Genomic DNA, 18,441 nt, shown 5'->3' with positions numbered 1-18,441 from the left:
TTGTTTTTTCCTTTTTTTGAAGGAATAGTTACAACTATTTTTATTCTAATAAATCTTAACAAATTATCCCGACCCTTTTGGGTGCGGTTTAATCAAATGAATATATTGATTGACTGGATGTTTAAGAAGCTCTGTTTCTATGGCAACAACACAATCAATGTCTGCTTTTATGCTAAAATGTGTTCTTGCCCATAAGTCCTTAATTATACAAAAATTGATTAATTATTTCTGGGAAAGGTTGGAGCATACATCAATGCTAAAAATCATACTTCTAACGTTTAATTTAGTTAAAAGTGTGTTTACGTGGTCCAGTAGATTGAACAACCCTACCCCTGCAAAACAAGGAGTCCTGGAAGTGATGATATGGCCACCACAGAGCCCTTATCTCAAATCATCAAGTCTGTCTGAGATTACATGAAGAGAGAGAAGCAACCGAGGCGGCCTGTCTATTTTTGAAAGCAGTCTTACTTTACAGCACTTTTTCCACACATGTAATTATAGATATATATATATATCTATATATATCTATATATATATCTATATATATTATAGCTGAGCCCTCTGGATAGGCCATGGAATACCTGAATCCATGGATGACGGTCATAGCTGCTTGAAGTCCACGCATTAACCATTCCCTTGTTATTGAGACGGGCTAAATTTGGCCCCCATCGCTGCAGACCCAAAAAGCCATGGTAGAGTGAGGAGGCGGTTATCTGGGCATCTGATATAGCGCCACCTTCCATGCCCAGAGCATTGGCGCAACCTAAAAAGACACATGGAGAAATGGTAAGGACAGGTAAAAAACCAAGACAGAGCCATTAAAAGTAGGAATAAATATAGGGAAATAAAGAATGTTCACCAAGCAATGTTTTAGAATTTCAGCATGCTTTTGAAAGCTTCAGTAAACTATATTATAACATCCAAATTATCCATGTAACGTATTGCTCCACTTCTATGGGCATCCCTGGTGATTAACCCAATTAAACCTACGGATCGAGCACTGCAAACACCCCCAAATCTTTTTTGTTTTGTTAATGGACATTTTCTCCTGGTCAAGTCAATTGTGAACTGTCAATTAGCATGTAACAGACCAATGAGTCACGAATGATACAATCTTGAGTCCTATGTCAGAAACAATAACTAAAAAACACAACCATGGTAAAGCGATGTATATCTGGAATATCACCAATACCATTAACATATCACATAGATTCTTGGGCGATACAGGGTGCCTTCCCCAAGTATCTGCATCAGGATAAGTTTAATTTTATTAGAAGCTTATACATGAAACAGAAAGAAGTCTGCTTTATTAACAAAACTAAACAAAAATATGCTTTATGACGCAGCTTCTAATGCATGCCCTGTTCCTTTAAGATGTTAGTTCATTGATCTGAAACATAACTATAAACTAAATGTACTCACGCATATGGCATGTCTTCCCTATAAAGGGTGATGCGCATTTACAAGTGTAACTGTTGTCATGGTATTTGCAGATCCCTCCATGTTTACAAGGATGTGAGGAACACAGGTTGTCACCTACGAGAAAAAAAAAGGGTTTGGATTACATTATGAATAATACAAATCTAAACTTTAGGAGAGTAAGAAAACAATAAGGCTACCAACATAGATTTAAAGCGCATTCAGCTCCTTGCAGCTTAAGGGGCCGCTTTTTGGACACATTCAGTTCCTGTACTATTGGAGACAGGATTGGTGCTGTTTTTCTTACATAAACTAAAGATGAACTTCTTATTTCTCATCCAGATACATCACTTGGTTGTTGGGCTCTGCATTTAGTAGTAGCAGCAGGCACAAGATGGATAGAAGCAGGCAAAAGAACTTGGCAGGGACAAACACTGGGATCATGGTTGTGGTGTTATTTCATATCTGCACAATAACTAATAAATATATATATATATATATATATATATATATAATATATATATATATATTATATATATACTAAACATACCACTTCTGTCAAAAATGGCACCCATGACTTTAAAAGAAATAATTTTGTGGAAAAATAGAAACAGAATTTGACGGCAGATAAGAACCATTCGGCCAATCTAGTTATTTGTGTTTCTGTTTTAGAAACGTTGTTCGTTGTCGTCATACTTATAGAATATATGACTGTCCCATGCATGCTTAAATTATATCACTGTATTATTTTCTACCACCCATCACTCTCAGAGCGAAGTAGGTCCTTGCATTAAAACGCTTCTAGCACTTTGATGAATTCCTGTATCTAAATGTTTCTATCACATCCGTCTCTTTTCTTTCCGCCAAGCCAGAAAGACTAAGGGACTTGCAAACCATTTATCATTGTAGGAGCCCTTCTCTAAATTACAATTATATATATATATATATTGTATATATGTATATATATATATATTCTCTTGTACCTGTCACTATCTGTTTCTCCAGTAAGTGTAGCAGAAAACAGAGTATGGAAGATAAGAGGACCCATCTCTGTAGACATGGAAACGCTTCCTTTCTTACAGTGGGTAATGATTACTCAGGGTATGAAAACACAGGTATCTGGCATCGCATTTTGTAGTCACGATGTGGAATGTTTGAGTCATAAAGTTCTGTTCAATCTGTTTGTCCTCCTACGGCCCTCAGCGCATACCGGAATGATTTCAGGATTATTACCAGGCTCAGGAAAAGCCTAAGAGAATAGAGTTTGTGTTCGGAAAGCTGGTTTTAAGCACAATTCTTTATTAAAGCCCTCTGGAGATTTCTACAGATCGGTGAGGTTAAACAAGAAAAAACAAATGCGCTTATGTTGGCAACATTTTTGCAAATTGATAATTGGTAAAAATGTATCTTTTATTATAAATGTACTCTTAATATAAATGCCTTTTTCAGGTGCATATTAAAGTAACAGTAGACGAAGTAAGTTAAATTATATCGAAGTATTTACAAGAAAAAATTCTGCTCTTTCTCTGCTGTGAGATTCCATAAATACCATAATATAAGCTTGAACTGTTATGAATGTAAAAAGATGGTAGATCTGCTGCAAAATGTGTCATCTTTTCATTCAAGAAAGATTTTTGCCCCACTTGTAATCAACACAGAATGGATATTCTGCCTTCTACAATCTCAAAAATGATTGCACTCACAATTATTATTTTATTTATCATGTTAATTGTAGAATACTATTTACTAATGTATTCATTTATTATCACTTCTGATTCTGAAGCTCTCCAAAAATGTACCCAGGATGAAGGACTTCTAGAACAGTTGTAACAAAGATGAATCTCACCAGTTCTGTTAACACAGAACCTATACAAGAGCATCCCTTCATGGGTATTCTGGAAACGCGATCACTTTGTTTTCTTCAATTATTATGACTAGTTCAGATTATTATTTTGCCCAAGCTCACAAAAGTGATCGATTATCATACATCAATGAAATGTTTTATTTTATTTTTTTTTAATTAAGATTGTTGAACTCTTCTATATTCTAACATTTTTTGTGGCTTTATACAATTTTTTTTTTTTTAAAGGGGATTTTGTTTTTTTTATACAGTTACGATATCCTTGGTTGGAGGCTGATTGATGTGCTACTTCTTAGGAGTAAAATAATATATACATGGGCAAGATTGACAGTTTTGATTTGTTCTTTGGGGATACGATGATTTTCTATAGTTTTCAGCCTACATCCTACCCTATATTGCTGTAGACTGTTCTACAGTTCAATACAGTTGACCTAATAAAATATGTATTTTGCATCTGAGAATAATATATATATATATATATATATATATATATATATATATACACACACACACACACACAATATCCAGTATATGTGAGGGCAACAGTAATCAAATGTCTGTATGGTCTATTTCTAGCACCCAGACCCTAATGTGAGCCATAGGTCTGGAGTCAGCATAATTTGTTATGCGACATGAGTACTGCTGGTTGTCAGAGCATTCGAGGATTGTTATTCAGCAACCGTTAGTCGAAAATTAAACAAAAACATTCCTCAGAATGTAAAAACTAATCTCTTTTCCTGCAAGCCTCTCACGTATAACGTTGTTTTGCAAATGACTATTTTGTCACAAGGATTCTGTGCCTGGCACAATTCAACAAAGGGCTAAAATCCCCATAATAATCAGTTACATGTGATACGCTGGCAACAAAATATCTTCCGTTCCCAGCCCCAGCTAGCTTCCTCTCAATCCTTGACCCAATGCCAATTCATCACTAATGCAAGTCTACAGAATGGCCACTAGGGTTGGGTGCGAAGCTGCAAAGCATCACACGTTATATAAATGATTTCTCACTCCAGGCACTAAAATCTATTATCTACATATGTAAATACATTCAAACTAATACTGAATGCATGGACAACGTCAAACATGTTGTTTTACTCTTATGTCGGCTATGGGTTGGGTTAGGTTACAATAGTTATTTCTAAGTTGTAATGTTGGTTAAATGATGGCAGTATGATGGTTCTAAAAAAACTATGTAAATATAGTTTTTTAACAGAAAATAAACTATGATCCCAGAGCATTATTGACCTTAAAGCCTTAGTTCTTCTTTCGTCTGAAAACAGTTTGGTCAAAACATAGGTCAAAACGAATAGCTCTATAGATGTGGATCCAGCCTGTTGAACCTTCAAATATCTTCAGTTTAGGATGTAATTCACAGAACGTGACACAATGTTCTCATAAACCAGTCCAAAGACATTTCCGGAAAGCTTTTTGTGATGAGTCACCCAACCGAAGGCTTGCTATATTTATGGATTCATGCTCCTTAGCTTGTTTATGTCTGGAATCCAAAAATATAATCCTACCGTGCAAAGAAAAATGCTTACAACAATATTAATACTATTATTTTTAAAAATGTTCAAGAGATGTTTGAGATATAGTGTGCTCCTGAAATTTATGGAAAGAGAGGCAACTGAACATGCTGGGAAAACAGCTGGAAGGAAACTAGTCAGACTTTGTAGTTATGGAGTTTATTCACTAAAAAGGAGAGTTGGCAAGAGAGTTGTGTTTTATCTCGCTTTACTGTTCATTACGAAGGGCCAACATTCAAAGGCCCTGTATATACCGTATTTGCTCGATTATAAGACGAGGTTTTTTCCAGAGCAAATGCTCTGAAAAATACCCCTCGTCTTATAATCGGGGTCGTCTTCTCAGACCCCCCAAAAAATGTCTGCTGGGGCCATGCTGCTTACCGGTCGCGAGCAGCGTCTCTTCTGTTAGAAGCAGGAGGACAGGAAGCTTGCAGCGTCCTCACAGAGCTCTATCTCCCCCTCCCTCCTCTGGGGGCGGGGCCAGAGAAGTTGCTCTACAGCCGGTCCCCTGCAGAAGTCTTCGAGTGAGAGATCTGCAGTTCAGGTAAGGGGGTGGGGGAGGGTTTTTGGGTAAGTATGTGTGATTAATGTGTGTTTAATGTGTGAAGTATGTGTGATTAATGGAATGAATGAGTATTTAAATGTGTTTGTGTGTGATAGCATGGATGTGTAAGGGGGGTGGGGGTTGTAGCATGGCATAGGGAGGCTGTAATCCCACTACTATCATCCCCAGGTTCCAGCATGTACTGGCTGCCTTGGCTTGATAGGAGTGTGATTGCTGTTAGCAGTTTGATATATATATATCAAACTGCTAACAGCAATCACACTCCTATCAAGCCAAGGCAGCCAGTACATGCTGGGTTAAAAGGCATATCATGGGGCTGAGTGGCATATAGGGGGTTAAAATGCATTTCTGGACCTCCAGAAATGCATTTTAACCCCCTATATGCCACTCAGCCCCATGATATGCCTATATACCTCCAGAAATGCATTTTAACCCCCTATATGCCACTCAGCCCCATGATATGCCTTTTAACCCCCTATATGCCAGAGTGGCATATAGGGGTATAAGGCATATCATGGGGCAGAGTGGCAAATAGGGGGGTATAAAGCATTTCTGGGGGCAGAGTGGCATAACTGGGGGGGGCAGGTTGGCAAATAAAAGGAAATTAAAAAAATATATTTTTCTCAATCATAGCTTTTATTAAACATGAAAAAATAATTTACATGAATTAATATTTACTGGTAAAACTTTTTTCCTATAGGGTCGTCTTATATTCAGGCTTTTTGTTTTTTTCCTAAATTAATATTTTGATTTTGGGGGGTCGTCTTATAATCGGGGTCGTCTTATAATCGAGCAAATACGGTAATACATGATTTAATGTGTTAGGAGACTTCGAAGAGAGCTCACTGATTTCACTATACATTATACAGGGCTGGCCAAGTTCTTCCTGCAGCAGAAGCTCATTGGGTTGGCTCGCCATACAGTATAGAGAAGTTAAGGAACTGAGGAGGAACACATCTCTCCAGTCACTGGAGTCAACAAAGTAATTCCTATGTATCAGTAGAAGAACTTAAGATGAAAACTTGCTGTAAATTTTACTAATTTGGTTTATTACACCTGAAGATCTACATTTCATTTGCGATTAACTCTCCCCCAGAAGAGTATTAGGATTAACGTTATGATGAAGGCATGTTGGTTTAAGGGTTAACCGCTGGACAAACGGTTAAAAAGGCATAATGTTTTTTCAAGTTACTTTTGTGCAAAATAGAAACTTTGTCTCAAAACGATATGTCAACATAAAATACTTCAGTACATTCTTATACCTGGTGTGGGGGGGAGCAATTCTTGTTTGAAAGAATCATAAATCAAATCAAAATTGAAGAAATTGTGTACAGAAAGTAATTCCTTTTTTATAATCATAATAAGTTAATAACTAATTAGTAATAATTTCAGATTAATTACAGTTTTTATTTAATTGCTACTTTAACATAGAGGCAGGTATGCCCATTTCATGTGGCTTTCATATCTGGACATATCTATTGGTGATTTTGACTGGCATGTGTCTGCTTACACCAACAACGGCTAAAACTGGACGTTGGGTCGATGTTCAGCCGATGCAACCGTGACCGGGTGATTTTGCCATTTCGCTGGTGCCCCTCTTACCAACTGCTTGCTTATTAATTACCCTTTCTGAATCAGCACTAGTAATGACTTAAGCTCTCCAACCCTTCCATGTTGAGAACATGCATTTAAAAAAAAAAAAAAAAACAACACACGCTACTTACTGTTCTCACAGTGGTCTCCGTTATATCCAGATGGACATTTACAGAAATATGCTGCAAAGGTGTCACCTCTTCGAGAATTGGATAGCACTTCACATTCTCCTTTGTTCTGGCATGGATTTGGGTGGCAAGGGCCTAGCAAGTGGGAACATTCACAGCTTAGATGAATGGTTCACAGGATTTAATAGATTCCGCTTTATTAGCTACTATATCCCATAATTATATATATCACAGACATACATACATACATATATCAGTAATATGTAGAGTGATATAACCAAGTAGACCATTAATTCTGCCCAAGTTGTTTAGACACATACATACAGATCAGACAAAAATCACACTTACGTGTGCTTTACCCCCCAAAATTGCACTAGACTGTATCTTCTGTGATGAAGTACTCATAAACAAGCACTACACAGATATGAACTAAAATAAGACCTACAAATATTTTTATTATTAATAATATTATTTATTGGTTTTATTCAGTATAAATACGAGATTATACGCAACCACAAGATTATAATGTTTATTTTGGACACCAACCTTGCTGAGTTCAATGACAAATAGCAGAACACAAGCAGCTATATTCAGGGGTAACCTACCATCAATCTGCCCCGACAGAGTCCAAAAAACATCAACCCAACTTGGGATAACTTGGCAGGGCTGTGCGCTAACTCACCAAATGATTACAGCCAAGTTTTGCATCAGTGCGGTCAGGTAGAACCATGTTCCAGCTAATTAGTTTGGTTTCTTAAACAGTAAAAGGACAAAGCCCAGATGTCTTGTCATTTTATGTTGATCTGCTTACCTTTCTCAGTCACGTTGCAGTGATAACCAGTATAGCCTTCTGGGCAAAGGCAAAATGGATCAATTTTTTCACCAAATAAACATGTTCCTCCATTAAAACATATGTTTGTTTCACAAAAATCTCCTAAAAAATGGAAAAAAAACAAGTCATTAAGGTAACAGAATAAGGCAAGTCTGAACTTATATAATAAAGACATAGGTATGTTTTCAAAATAACGCTTGTATTAAAGTCTTCTAATTTTTAAGAGAATATTACATGAATCAGTGCTCAGAATATATTTCTGTCTAAATTCTAGAACATGAAGTAGTCTTTTCCACACAAATCCCATTTGGTAATGGATGGAAGAGTACAGCTAGGGCGTTGATTTGAGAAGTGAATAGGAGATATTTAAACACAGTATAACCTAATACTTGTTTACAGCCTCTAAAAAACACTTCTCCAAGCAGGTCTCAGCCCACTGAGATTCTTGAAACCTACACCACCACCCTTGACGTGAAAAGAGAGTTTCGTCGAACAGTGCGCGGGCACCACAGCGGTAAGATTTGGGCCATCGGGCAGCATAGACATCTGTAAGGCCCCAGTGCTGCTTGGCCGGCCCCTGGACTAGTAAAATCTGCAGGTGAGGTAAGGGGACAGGAGGGTGAATGAATGCGTGAGTGAATGTTATATGTGTTAAGGGGCAGGAGTGGCACAGACAGGCTGCTTTAGGGGCAAAGGCCTACCATGTCAAGGTCTGGCTTAGTATATAATGATAGGGGTTATGCTACACTACTGTCAATGTCTGGCTTAGCGTATAGTGATGGGGTTACGCTGTACCACCATCAATGTCTGGCTCAGTTTAGAGTGATAGGAGTTATGCTGTATCATATGGGATCAGTAAGTATTATGTATGAGGTGCCAAATTCTCTAGGTACGCCCCTGCCGCCAGATGACAAAAGAAAATCCCACAGAATAGATTTAAAATGTACAGAAGAAAAACTTCTACCATATCACTACAACACTGATCCAGCTATCCCGGTTCCATTGCAGGGTTCTGTGTTTAATAAATGGGGAACAACTAGGCCAACAGAGAGAGAGGAGGACAGAAGCCTTATGCATTTTTCTTCAACTCCCAAATGAGAGTAATACTGGGGTGGTTACATAGTCTGTAAAAAGGGAAAGTGGCTAGACTGGCTGAGTCTGATGGCACAATCATATAAACTCTGTTTTTAATTATTTAATTTGTTAGTGTCATTGCTTAATTTCATTTTTAACTGGCTTTTATTGATCTTAAAGTCTTGCCTAAAGGGGTTTATTATATTCCCATAACAGCCCTCTACAATCTCAGCTAGGTGCACATATCTGATGTTTTTTTTACTGCGATTGATCTTCTGATAAACAAAGAGCAACACTAAACAACATCTCATGCTTGTTTATTTATTTACTGTATTAGAGTATACAGCTTCTACTGGGAGGCTGTTCCACGTATCTACCACCTATTGACTCTCTAGTATTACAACCAACAAGCACGTTTTAGCTAGATTGGTAAAATATTTTACTTTATTGCTAGAATATGTGAACATAAAATTAGCATCAAATTTAATGTCACAGTTAAACATAAATGTAATTATAGGGCATATTCATAGGAGTTGCCTTACAATAGGTGGAATCACACAGCTGGGGAGTTTCATCCTAAACAGGGAATGGCTACATCCCTATGAAGAATAGATGTTACTCTGGGTGGAGATACCATGGATTGGGCAACGCAGCATGTGACACGCACTCACGCTTATACAAGAACTGTCATAACATCAGAAAGTAAACCTGGCAACTAAAATAGAATGTCAAAACTGGTTTTACCTATAAGAAATTACCTATAATAAATCTCATTATATTATATATCATTACGATGACAGAGCTGGTCGACAAAGCCAAAAAACACTTTAAAAACTCTTTTTTAAATATCCTAGTTGTGGTGGTGTGACCACACATACCTATCTTACAGGAAAATTGTATTTTTAACATACGTTTATTATATTTTTATAGGCTATTGACTGACTGATACATAGATGTCCCTAAATGGGAGCACTTTCTCGCCACCGATTGACTGTTTCACACAGCCAATCAGTGGCAAGAACAACCAGATCATGGACGGCAGCCTATTCTATGTCAGGCAGGAGCTTTAATGTTATTTGAGTACAGAGTACTTTAATACGCATTCTTCTTTAGATGGGGTGTCAGGGACATTAGATTTTACTAAAGGGAGAGTTGGCAGGAGAGCTTCAACAGGGTTTCAACTCTCCTGCAGGGTTGCGGGTTAATGGAGCTGTGCCTACTACACCACTTTATGTCCCTAAAAATCTGGCACACAAAGCAAGCGGTTAGTTTGCTAAACGGAAAGTTTGGCCCTAATATAATCATAGCAAACAGAAAAGACTTGTGTCTCATCTGACACAAAGAAACAGTGACAAGTTCATGGCCATTATATCATTATAACTAAAGTGTTTGGATAGATTTATGCCTGCCCCATACATGTTTAAGTTTCCTTACTGTACTAACACATGACAGCTGTATCTTCTCACTGGGGTAATTGTAATATGGGGTAAACAGCAAACAGTCGCAGCTGCTTTTGCCTAACATATATCTTTTCATAGACAAATACTTTCGCTTGACTGGAACATTGTTTGTGTGTCACGCTACGATGGTAAAGTATTACTATACTGAAGAATTGGTTCATCTTAAAGTGGAAGCAAAATTATCAAGAGTTTTAAAATAGAGACTTAGCTCTCTACAGCACAGTACACTCAATGCTATATTCTGCAATTATGTCCCAAGTGCATTATTTTACATTTATCAACATTAAACTGTAGCTGCAACATTCTTGATTAATTTGCTTAAACATTACATATATACAGCTTAATCCACCAAGAACGTCTACCCTGTTGCAGACCTTTGTATCATCGGAAAAAAACCATACCATTCAGACATTCGTAATATAGCCAATAAAGCTGTTGAAAAGTTAGGGTCCCAGCACCGATACCTGAGATACCTAAATACTAAAAAAGTAACTATCCTTTGAATATTCACCATTAACTACAACTTTCTGTGTCATGTCTCTCAACCATTGCCTTAGCCATTCAACTAGTTTAACATCCAAACCCAAACACTGTAATTTGTGTATAAGTCAGTATCAGGCCCAGTGTCAAATACCTTACTGAAATCTACTTTCAGATACAGCTGTAAGTCATAAAAACTTATAATAGATATATAAATTAAAACATATACATTAAGGCTACCCAGAGTTCTCCCTCTTCTGGGGAAGTGGCTTGAGTGGGCATGTGGGTAGCCCCAGACAACCTTTAGTGGGAAGGAGTGGAAAGTAGACTTGGCCACACACCATTCCCCTACCAAGAGGAGACCCAGAGAACCAGAGCATTCCTGGGTATGTTTATATACAAGACGGAACTGCTCAAATTAATTGACCCTGGAAAAGTCTCTGCTTTTGGACACCCCACAAGCTCCTCAAACCCCCACAAGCTCTCCAGCCACTACCTTAGTGAGGCATATTGGCCAAGTGTCCTTCTGTAAGGTTTAGGTCTTGGGCAGTTGCCTTTTTGGCACTGCCTTAAATATAGCCCTGACAAAAGCTTCTTACGCATACATGTTGGGCATCTCAATATCATCATTGTAGACTGAGGACTATTTCCAATTATCCCAGGTGGGCATTAATTCTTATCTAGAGCACCAAACTAAGCTTTCATGTGCCTTAGGCATTAAGACCACCAATGGGTCCCATGTTTTAAAAACATTGAAAGCAAAAAAAGAAAAAAGGTGATGACCAAGTGTAAAATGAACATTAGGAGAAAGAAAACCGGTAGAGAAAAGGCCATTTATCAGCCACCCTTTGCATACGTTCTGCACCACTTAAAACATGAGTTTGGGCACATTCCCAATTACGCCACTGGAAAATTCATGATAAGCAGAGTAGGAAAGCCGGACACTCGAATATAATTTGTTACACATAAGCCCAGAGGAGTTTGAAGAATTTGTTGAACTTTCAGATAATAAAGCAGTAGGGGGCTTTTTAGGGCGAAGTTTGGTCACCAGCGTATTCTTACACTGATTATATATATTTATATTTATATTTATACACACAGACATAGACGGTATATAGAACAATGTATTTTACATTGAATGAAAGATCTTTAAATAACTCTCCTACTTGTTATACTTGTTTCAGGCCTTTCAATATATTGTGTTTGACTGCCCAAAAATACATGTCTGACACCAAACTAAAAATAGACAAGTCAGTCTGCGGCATTTAAACACAAAATATTGTTTTTAATACGGGTCGTGTTTGCAGCTTCACATGTCAAGAAAATATACAGTAGTCTCTGTCATAGTTATATACCAGAGCTGGACTGGGGTTGACTAGGCGGCCCTGGCACTTTAAGGCCAGCAGCCACCAAATGATGTGTATGCTGCTGCCAGCTCGATCTGCGTGCTTGCATGTTCTGTTTTTATACTCATACGGCATGCAGCTGCATCTATCCTATCGGCGTCTGAAAGCTGCAGGACCCAATCTGCTGTAGGAGCGGCAGTAATGGTAAGCGTCCCACCGGCCCATCAGGCACCTGTCCAGAGTTCCAGATGGCCACTCCGAGGCTGAGCAATTGCTTTAGAGATATGGTCTACATACAGACTAAGCTGGTGAAATAATTTCCCGTCCTAACTGTATCTCCCTATCTCACTCATACAAAGGATTCTTAATGTCCACCAAAAGGAGCACAGTAACTTAAAGTAGCATTACGTTTGTTATACTTTTAAGAAAGCATTCACAGAATTGTTTCCTTAAGAGCTGGGAAGAAAAAAAAATAAAAAACATAACTTGTCTCCCGATGCTCACTTCCCTCTTTTGCGTTGCCCTGGTATTCACTGCACAAGCTAGTCTCTGACCATTCATGAGCCGCCTGTGTCCCAAAAGCGGTCTCAGCTCCTCACTTAAACAGTCTCAACTAAAACTATAGTTTAATGGTCAGGGGTAGACACCGACATTGCGCATGGTGGACATTTAATGGGGTATGTGGTAGACAATTTAACGATGTTCTGTGGACCTTCACAAATCATACCATGGACACTGTCCTTGAACAGATACTTTGTGTATCCCTGCTAACGCTACCCAAATTAATTACTGACTACACCATCAGACAGCATGACAATCCATCTTCGTCCTGCTCAAAACATACACATGTTTATGAAGTGCGCTGAACCATGCAAGCTGCTAAAGTCCCTTACCATTGTGCAAGATCTATAAAGACCCCCACCCAGTATAAAAGACCTTTATCAGAGAAAATCTACCAGTCCTTTGAGCATATCAAACAAAAGGCCTATTAGCACATCAAAACAATGAAACAAGGTATGGGACATTATTGAGTTCAAAGGGAGTTTGAAGACTCCATTGCATGTAAAACACTTTTTAATCTCCATGCTAACTTTTATTGGGCCAACACAAAAAAATATGTAAAGTCACATGAGCGGAGTTTCCATCAAGCAAGCGTATGTAACCACATATATGTTGGCCCAATAAAAAGGTATCAACTTCAAAGAATGTAAATTAAACATAAAAAGAAAACCAAGTACAAATACAATGCAAAATATATGAATGTACAACACAATAGACTTGTAATAACAAACAATAATAAAAAGATAACATTCTTTGGTATGAAGATACCACAAGATCTAAAAGGTGAAACAGTAAATTCTTTAACACCATTCATAAAACAGGCTTCTAAATTATATATATATATAAATATATATTAAAATCAACATTTTTCTATTATTTTCTTTGATGCCTAAAGTATCCAAGGTCCCCCATCAGTTTCTTGGAAATGAAGAGAGACTTATTTTTCCTGGCACTCTAAAAGGAACAGTCCAATGTTTCACCATGTTTACTCCCTGGCTCTGTGTATTACGCAACAACACATGGTTCTGGAACAACTTGCTACCAGAATTCAAAAAAGGAACATCGACAAAGGAAATCAAACAGCGTGAATCATCGACTCCATCTACCACCTTGTATACAAGTCCAGAATTTTTGTGTTGCCTTTCAAATGCAGAACAGCCAGAGGACCTTAAAGCGGCAGGCAATATTCCTAATGAATATTGCATATATTACATTTAATTATATAGCGCCAACAGATTTGGTAGGATAAATTCTCTCTCGAGAGCTTACATTCACTTATATTAAGTTCTTTTCACTGGACAACGAATATTCGCAGTGCCATCTCACAGAAAAGCAGCGATAGGAAGATGCAATTTGTTGTCCTAAAGGCTGCATACTTTTTTCATTAATGGTGTAGGTAAGCGCTGAACAGATCTGTTGGTTTGGGTGATATGCCTTGTAGCTCCCACAAGTCTATTTGGCCCTGGAGGGGATAGAGCCTCTTATCTTCCTAAAGGTAGATCTCCTATTTTGTTCTGGAATTTACAGTAAGTGCACCCAATTCTTGTTTTCTAGATCAATGCCCTTTGAAGGGTTTTTTTGTCCACACTGCTTTGAAATAGTACAACAGCTCTAGGCTGTATGTCCATTAGACATCTTAAGCATGGTTACCTCATACTCACGTCTTTATTCTATTGTCCATCATGCAGCGAGATGTAGGACAATTGTTCATGTGCTCTTGGGTCATCACCTTGCATGAACCAAGGTTTTTTCCATGCTTTGCATGTAGTTTGAGAGGCCAGAAGCTCTGAGCAACATGGAATTCTAGTTCGCTTTCATTCAATAAGAAGAAGAATGAGAAACTTGACACGGCATTTGGGATGAAAGTAAGGGAGGCTTTTCCCATAACTATATACAGTTATATTCTATAAATTCTAATTATATTACTATATTAAATTACGTTAGCTATAAGTGCAAAGCGTAGATCCCATCTGCTGATGACAGCCTACCCGGCTGTCATCAGCATTCAACATTCAAAAGTTAGAGAAAATGGACAATCCGTGGCAGAAAATCCAGGCCACAAACCAAAGGTCAGGGTCACAAGCAACTTTAGCTGAACCCAAGAAACAGGCCAAATAAACAGAGGAATCAAAGCCTGACGGAATGCCAAGTCCCCGGCTAATTGTTACTGAATGCCAGTCACACAGAGTGTATAATGCATTATGTGCGTCTTGTCTGTGTTATTATGTTTGAGGAGGAAGTGTGGACACACTAGACACACCCGCGCTTCCTGTGTGACAGGTTGTGTACACGCGACAAGGTAATGGAAAGAACCAGGTGGGTGGAGTACGGCCATGACAATAAAAAGCCCATGGAAGCAGCCATTTTTGCTTCATGATCTCTGGATCTGTGCGATTATTCCTCCTTATTAAGTGTGAGGTCTGTGCCTTTGCCATCATGCGTGCATCCTCAAGCGCAAGAACATGACACGTACCCAGAAGTGGTGGATGCAGTGAGAGGGGTCTACCAGCACCACGAACGCCCCACACCTTTATGCTATGAGATTTGATAAGCTGCTTTGAAAAGATGTCCTTGTCCAGAGGTAGTTTCATTTGTATGATGTGTTTTTATCTTAGCCCAGTTTACCAGACAAACACCCTTCCTGTGACAAATCATAGAACGGCTCAGTCCCAATCAACCAGTCAGACACTCTGACTAATGAAAGTCTATGGAAGGATGGACTTCATTAGCATTGCCATAAACAATCACAACAATGTGATGACAAAGCTGGAAAAACCACCAAAAATATTACATGACTGACAAATTATTTCCATCTGCAGACAAAGGAAATTTATTGGAGCAAAGTGAGATGAAACAAAGTTATTATACATCATTGTATTTTATGATTTTATGCTCAAGGAGAAAAATATTGTTTGAGCTGCTTGACTTCGGAGACAGCCGCAATAAACATTTTTTTATTTCTCGTGACTACCTTAGTAAATGCAGAAAAGGGGTAATTGGTATGCGACAACACAGGGCATTTTTTGTCAGGATATATTTCCAACACTGCTGATCAGCTCATGTAAGGCGCTGTCCTGGGGTATGTGCAATATAATATGTATGATATTTATACATGCCACATACGGGTGGACTGTACTTTAAATGCGCTGTTCAGAAACACGTTAAAAGCACACGTGGTCACCCTTGTATATAGCAACCCGGTCCCCTAGAAGACATAACCTGTTTGCCACATCTTTACGTCTAAGGGCATATGATCTGTAAATCCTAGGATAAAGAAGGTATAAATAGAATCGTTACTAGAGTAATAGCTTTGAGACAATGCCGGAGTCTAGACAATGTTACCCATGATAATTGGATTCGGCCACAGAGAAGACACAATAACATATCCTCAGATTAAACGCACGTTAACAAAAAGATCAGCAGGAAAATGAAATTACACCGTCGCTTTACTGATCTAAAATACCGAGAAATAAAAATAGTTTCTGCCCAGAGTCATATTACTAAGCGGAACATCAAGTCCCTGCTTGCAAGCAGCTCCTGTAGGTCAGCCCGTCTCCAACATGATCTCATTCTCTCCCATATAACGCAACGCCCAATTAGTTGCCAGGGATGCGAAACGCTACAATTTAACACGAAATCCTTCCGTAATTCAATGAATCCAAGTGCATTGCACCCAAACCGCAATAAATCAAGATCAGGGCGACAAAGATGTCCAGTAACCTACATGTTATCTCAATAAAGAGAATTTACCCAAGGTAATTCGGTGTAAAGGCGGTTAAAGTGTAACCAGCAAATATTTACACTTAGCTGTTGCCAAACTCATTAAGGCAATCAGTTAACTGCTGCAAATCACCCAGACACAAATGGCAACAAGTGGCCTGGACGGGGTTAATTTATACATCACAAGTGAAAGTGGTTTAAGACAAATAGCACACACTAAATAAGAAGGTAGGCAAATCCAGGATATGGCTGGGTTTAAATGGCTAATGCTGGTCACAGAAGGTAGCCAGGAGATCTATTGATCGAGAAGTGTGTGAATCATGTCTAGAGGTGTCAATGCAACCTGGACTGACCCCTGTTCCCAAAATAAAAGTCACAAGATCTTCTCCACTTACCTTGTGCAGCTGAAATGAGCCAGAAACTCAGCAAAGTGGCACTAAGAGAGTGAAAGCCAAGCATGGTCACCCACATGAGCTGGATCTGATTTCCCAAACGTGTACCATGCAGAGCGAGACGAGGATCTGGTTTCCTGGTCCTCCTTGGATCTTTCCGAATATTGGCTGCTCGGGAAACATTCACAGCAATTCTGGAACTCTACCCAGAGCCTGAGATTGCAGATTACAGGGACACGTGACTCCCAGGCTGACCAATAGCGCTGGGTTGGGAGGCAGTTCTGGATACAGAGACAGCAGGGAGGATCCCGCAGGGCAGAGGGAGTTGTTGTGTCTGCTGGCAGACTGGCTTTGCATCATGGGCTGACCGTGTTTTGCCCACAGTGGGTTTCCTCCCGCGTGTACTGGAACAATTCTCCAAACTTCCTGCCCGTGTGTCATGTTTCCATTGTAATGGATGCAGCTAAACAATGTGTGAGATGTGTGATCTGCATAGATTGTGCATTGTGTTACCTTCACATTCCTACCTATGGTGACCAGAAGCTCACAACAACCCTGTCTGCCTGTGATTAGAACCCACAAAATCCATTGATGGTAAGGATCGTAGAAACAATAGCCTCAAGGATCTCCCTCCAGCCTCCTGCTAAATGATTCTGGATTCTCAGTGACTTAATGATCGGGACAGTTCCAGCTCTCGCTAAACTTGAGTTGGTCTCTGACCTGATCATGCCGGCTTCTTATTGAGATAGCTTTTTTATTCCATACTTTCACATTAAATATGGCATTATAATGAAACACCACAGCAGTTTTTACAGTGGAAAACTGGTTCCTTGGCACCCTAGAGTTTTAGTCTCCTGGTATAGAACAGGATTTTAAAACTTTGTATCAAGCGTAAAACTCGCAGTTTCTATTTATTGTGATTTCCTAAACTCAACTTTTTTTGTCTGCTTTTATAAAGTATTGATTACCATATGGTAAATAATATACACAATAATATACAATAATATACTGGACCAGTCAAGCCTTATCATTATTATCTACTACACAAGACTTAACCATGATCAAGTTAAAGAGTTAAAACAAAAATGTGGACAATACAGTATCCCCTTAATGTAAACATCTTAAATTACACCTTGGAGAATATTTTCAACCACAAAATCCCAACACTTACTAGCACATGTATGTTTATTATTGTGTTCCTTTATTGAGAGGGTGGTAGATAAATGGAACGGTCTCCCAGCTGCATTGGGCACTATATAGCCATGAAGTTTAGACAGGACTCGCCAAACTTTGACGTAGTGGCAGGCTAAGAAATATATGGCCGTATAGTATGATGGAATCCCCAATATTTATGCCTTAGGTGTTTTTTTCATTGCATTTGCTGGGCATGCGCTGGATTCTTGCTTTGTTTTGTAGACATAATATACAGTATGTATTCCTTTGGGTGCCAATAACGTTGGTGCACTGGGTCCTTTTTCAAG

General features: G+C 38.7%; 1 protein-coding gene across 2 annotated transcripts in view; it reads right to left on the bottom strand.

Moving 5' to 3' along the window:
• The window catches only part of MFGE8 (milk fat globule EGF and factor V/VIII domain containing), a 29,669-nt gene extending 12,466 nt beyond the window's left edge, over positions 1–17,203 (bottom strand). For both annotated transcript variants that reach the window (XM_053462392.1, XM_053462393.1), the window contains exons 1-5: positions 16,964–17,203; positions 7,907–8,029; positions 7,099–7,230; positions 1,423–1,536; positions 582–763 (exon numbers count right to left, since the gene is read on the bottom strand). In XM_053462392.1, coding sequence (XP_053318367.1) covers positions 582–763; positions 1,423–1,536; positions 7,099–7,230; positions 7,907–8,029; positions 16,964–17,039 — 627 coding nt within the window. In that variant the 5' untranslated portion in view covers positions 17,040–17,203. The remainder of the gene's footprint in view (positions 1–581; positions 764–1,422; positions 1,537–7,098; positions 7,231–7,906; positions 8,030–16,963) is intronic.
• Positions 17,204–18,441: the final 1,238 nt, after the last annotated feature.

The sequence above is a fragment of the Spea bombifrons genome, chromosome 4 (assembly GCF_027358695.1).
Source record: "Spea bombifrons isolate aSpeBom1 chromosome 4, aSpeBom1.2.pri, whole genome shotgun sequence".
In the NCBI taxonomy this organism is placed as follows: domain Eukaryota; kingdom Metazoa; phylum Chordata; class Amphibia; order Anura; family Pelobatidae; genus Spea; species Spea bombifrons.
The sequence above is the reverse complement of the archived record's forward strand: the minus strand, read 5'-3'. Positions and strand labels throughout refer to the sequence as shown.